The 3,865-nt window shown below is 40.6% G+C and overlaps 1 protein-coding gene across 1 annotated transcript in view; it reads left to right on the top strand.

Moving 5' to 3' along the window:
• Positions 1 to 1,928: 1,928 nt before the first annotated feature.
• Positions 1,929 to 3,865, top strand: part of LOC143041245 (NK1 transcription factor-related protein 1-like) — a 6,909-nt gene continuing 4,972 nt past the window's right edge. Inside the window, exon 1 of the mRNA XM_076213082.1 lies at positions 1,929 to 2,094. Within this exon, the coding sequence (XP_076069197.1) occupies positions 1,929 to 2,094 (166 nt within the window). The remainder of the gene's footprint in view (positions 2,095 to 3,865) is intronic.

Raw genomic sequence — 3,865 nt, 5'->3', positions numbered from 1 at the left:
GGTTACTAGGCTAGATAGAGTGAGAAATGAGGAGGTGAGGAGGAGAACAAGGGTGGAAAGGGAACTGGGAGATAGAGTTGATGAAAGAGTATTAGGACGGTTTGGACACATGGAAAGAATGAGTGAAGAAAGATTGGTAAAAGAAGTGTGGAAGGCGGAGGTGGAAGGAGTGAATATGAGGGGGCGTCCTAGGATGAGATGGATGGATGGGGTGAAAGGGGCTTTACAAAAGAGAGGAATGTCTGTGGAGGAAGGACGGGAGAGGACAGAAGATAGGGGTGAATGGAGAGGGGTTGTGTATAGATGATGCTGTGATGCATGAGGGGGAGTGGGTGGGGGATGGGGGGTGAGGAAATATGTATGAATTTTTTTTTTTTTTGACGCAGCCCGAAGGGATTTCTCCCCGTTTACATCGGACAGACTGGAAGGGATTTGAACACTAGGATGATCGAACATAAACGTTCCTTTAAATATGGACAAGAAAGCTCAGCTGTGCTCCAACATGTTAAGCAATTTAAACATTGTTTAGATTGGAACAGGAGAAAAATGGTAGATCTACTATAATTGAATAGCAGCCCAATATAAACATTTCAAAGGGGCAATGGTCCCCGGATATAATTTCAGGACTTTTCATCACCAGCCTATTAAAAACACATTTGCCTCCTGACCTCGCAAACGGAGTGAGCCGAGGGTAGAGACCTCTCCCAATGTTCCCCTTTCTCATGTCAAGGGTGCTACTTAAGTAGACTCACTATTCTTAATTGTATCTACTGAAGAAGATTGCAGTTTGCAATCGAAATACATAGATTCCCTTTCTCCAGTCTTTTCTACTCCAACAGTGGTTCTAACGTTATATATATATTGTCTAAGTGATATATATATATATATATATATATATATATATATATATATATATATATTATATATATATATATATATATATACACATATATATATGTATACATGCTCTTAACTTTGCCCTAGGTGTTTGACCAAATGCAAAACTTGAAGTCTTTTAGAATTGTTCCATGGCCACAGTGCTACTTATGGGATGTGCGAAGAGTCTAGCGTGCCACATGGGATTCATATATATGCCAAGAGTTGTTTCTAGTTCAAGTTTTTACAAATCTAGAATGTGGATTGTTTTCCCTATCGGGAATCTCTAATATTCGGAACATCCCAATATTCAGAACAAAATACAGTATTCCCGCATATAGAAAACCCCCGGTACTTGAAGCACATTCTAATACACCGTATTTCCTCCAGTATGACATCATGATAATAATCCTTACACACACACACACACACACACACACACACACACACACACACACACACACACACACACATATATATATATATATATATATATATATATATATATATATATATATATATATATATATATTTAGGGCGCAGATTCTCACTAATACACACGGAGTTAAACACGACAGCATTTTGGCACTGGTTAATCTTCTTACTGAGATTTTCAATTTTCCTCACAGTAGGTCTCATTTCAGGAGGGTGGGCAAATACAAGCCTTCCAAATTCTTCCATATTTGATTAACGTTTCGACTTCAGGGAGTCATCTTCAGAATAGTTACAAGAGAAAAGTCACAATTTTCAAAGCTACATGATTCACAATTGACAATGGTGTACAGACAACATGGGTTTAAATATGGGCCGCTTGGGAACGGTGCATGGTTCGTGACCCGCTACGTAGCCGGGCACTACGTCTTGGAGGGGAAGGGGGAGGGGGAGGGGGAGGAGGAGGGAGAGGGGGGGAGTCAGGTAAGGTAGGTCTTCTCGCTGGGTCACCACGCTGGTCATGTGGGGGTTGGTGAGGTGTAGGAGGGGGAGGGGGAGAGGAAGGAGGTGGGTGTTGCTGTTGTTGGGCTCCAAATCTCGTGGAAGAATTAAATAGCGGGATGGCCCACAGTCTCTTCACGAACATTCCAGTTTTAAGAACTACTGAGATTATTCTAGACTATGTTTACCATCACCCGACACTACCACCACCTAAAATGCCTTTAACTATCATGAAGGAGATGCTTCTTGCTTGCACTACCGAAGCCCCTTTCAAATGTCCTCAAGGTAAACTTTTTGTCCAAATAGATGGCGTTGCCATGGGCTCTCCTTTGGGGGTCCTTTATGCTCAAGCCTTTATGTCTCACATAGAAACTGAAGCCTTACATTCCCTAACCACGAAACCACATTTATATCTGAGATACGTTAATGATATCTTTGTTTGTGTTTCTGACGTGCATTTACTAGAAGAGCTCAGATCTAATCTCCAAGCCATTTCAGGGCTATGATTTTCTATAGAGCTCAATGTTAATAATAAGATCCCTTTTCTTGATGTTTTGGTGGATGCGACATCTAACAAATTTAATACTACGGTATATCGCAAGCCCACGGATAGCGGTAAATGCATGAACGGTCTTGGTGAATGTTCTCGTAATTATAAGAAAGGCGTTATTAGAGCATATGTCCGGCGGGCAATTTCCATTTGTTCCTCTTGGCATATGCTCCACTTAGAACTTACTTACCTGCGCCAGATGCTAGTAAATAATGGTTATTCTAATCAAGACTTTGATAGTGTAACTAAGGATTTGCTAGAACGTAAAGTTGCTGTGAATATACCGGACCAAGCCAAGACCGTTACTGTATTTTACCAGAATATTTATTGTAGTTCGTACCGCCAAGATGAGAAACACATGAAAGACATCATACATAGAAATTGTAAGCCAATAGGTGATTACGATAACTTAAAAGTTATTATATTCTATGACAACCCCCGTACCTGTTCCCTTGTTGTGAAAAACAATCTGTCTGGCAATGGCGGCATATTATCGAGAACCAATGTCATATATGAATATCACTGTACTACTGGGGGCTGCGCACCCCGTAATTCTCCATACATTGAGTTCACGACATGCCAACTGAGTAGACGGTTGTCCCTACATTTACAACAAGGAGCAATTAAACAACACCACCTCCAATACCACCAGGCTTTAATCGATAGGAAGACAATCGTGGATAACACTAGGATAGTTGCACACTGTGCCAAAATTAAGGAACTAAAAATGCTTGAAGCCATCCACATTAGGGAGAGAGCTCCAATTATTAATATTCAATGTAATATGATTTCTGCCATCCCGCTATTTAATTCTTCCACGAGATTTGGAGCCCAACAACAGCAACACCCACCTCCTTCCTCTCCCCCTCCTACACCTCACCAACCCCCACATGACCAGCGTGGTGACCCAGCGAGAAGACCTACCTTACCTGACTCCCCCCTCTCCCTCCTCCTCCCCCTCCCCCTCCCCCTTCCCCTCCAAGACGTAGTGCCCGGCTACGTAGCGGGTCACGAACCATGCACCGTTCCCAAGCGGCCCATATTTAAACCCATGTTGTCTGTACACCATTGTCAATTGTGAATCATGTAGCTTTGAAAATTGTGACTTTTCTCTTGTAACTATTCTGAGGATGACTCCCTGAAGTCGAAACGTTAATTAAATATGGAAGAATTTGGAAGGCTTGTATTTGCCCACCCTCCTGAAATGAGACCTACTGTGAGGAAAATTGAAAATCTCAGTAAGAAGATTAACCAGTGCCAAAATGCTGTCGTGTTTAACTCCGTGTGTATATATATATATATATATATATACATACATATATATATATATATATATGTATATATATCTACCTATATATATATAGGCATATATATATATATATATATATATATATACATACGTACATATACATTTATATATATATATATATATATATATGTGTGTGTGTGTGTGTGTGTGTGTGTGTGTGTGTGTGTGTGTGTGTGTGTGTGTATACATATATGTAT

Source organism: Oratosquilla oratoria, chromosome 30 (assembly GCF_046742065.1).
Source record: "Oratosquilla oratoria isolate Oo_2021 chromosome 30, ASM4674206v1, whole genome shotgun sequence".
NCBI classification, from domain to species: Eukaryota; Metazoa; Arthropoda; class Malacostraca; order Stomatopoda; family Squillidae; genus Oratosquilla; species Oratosquilla oratoria.
This window is presented reverse-complemented; position numbering and strand designations above follow the sequence as displayed.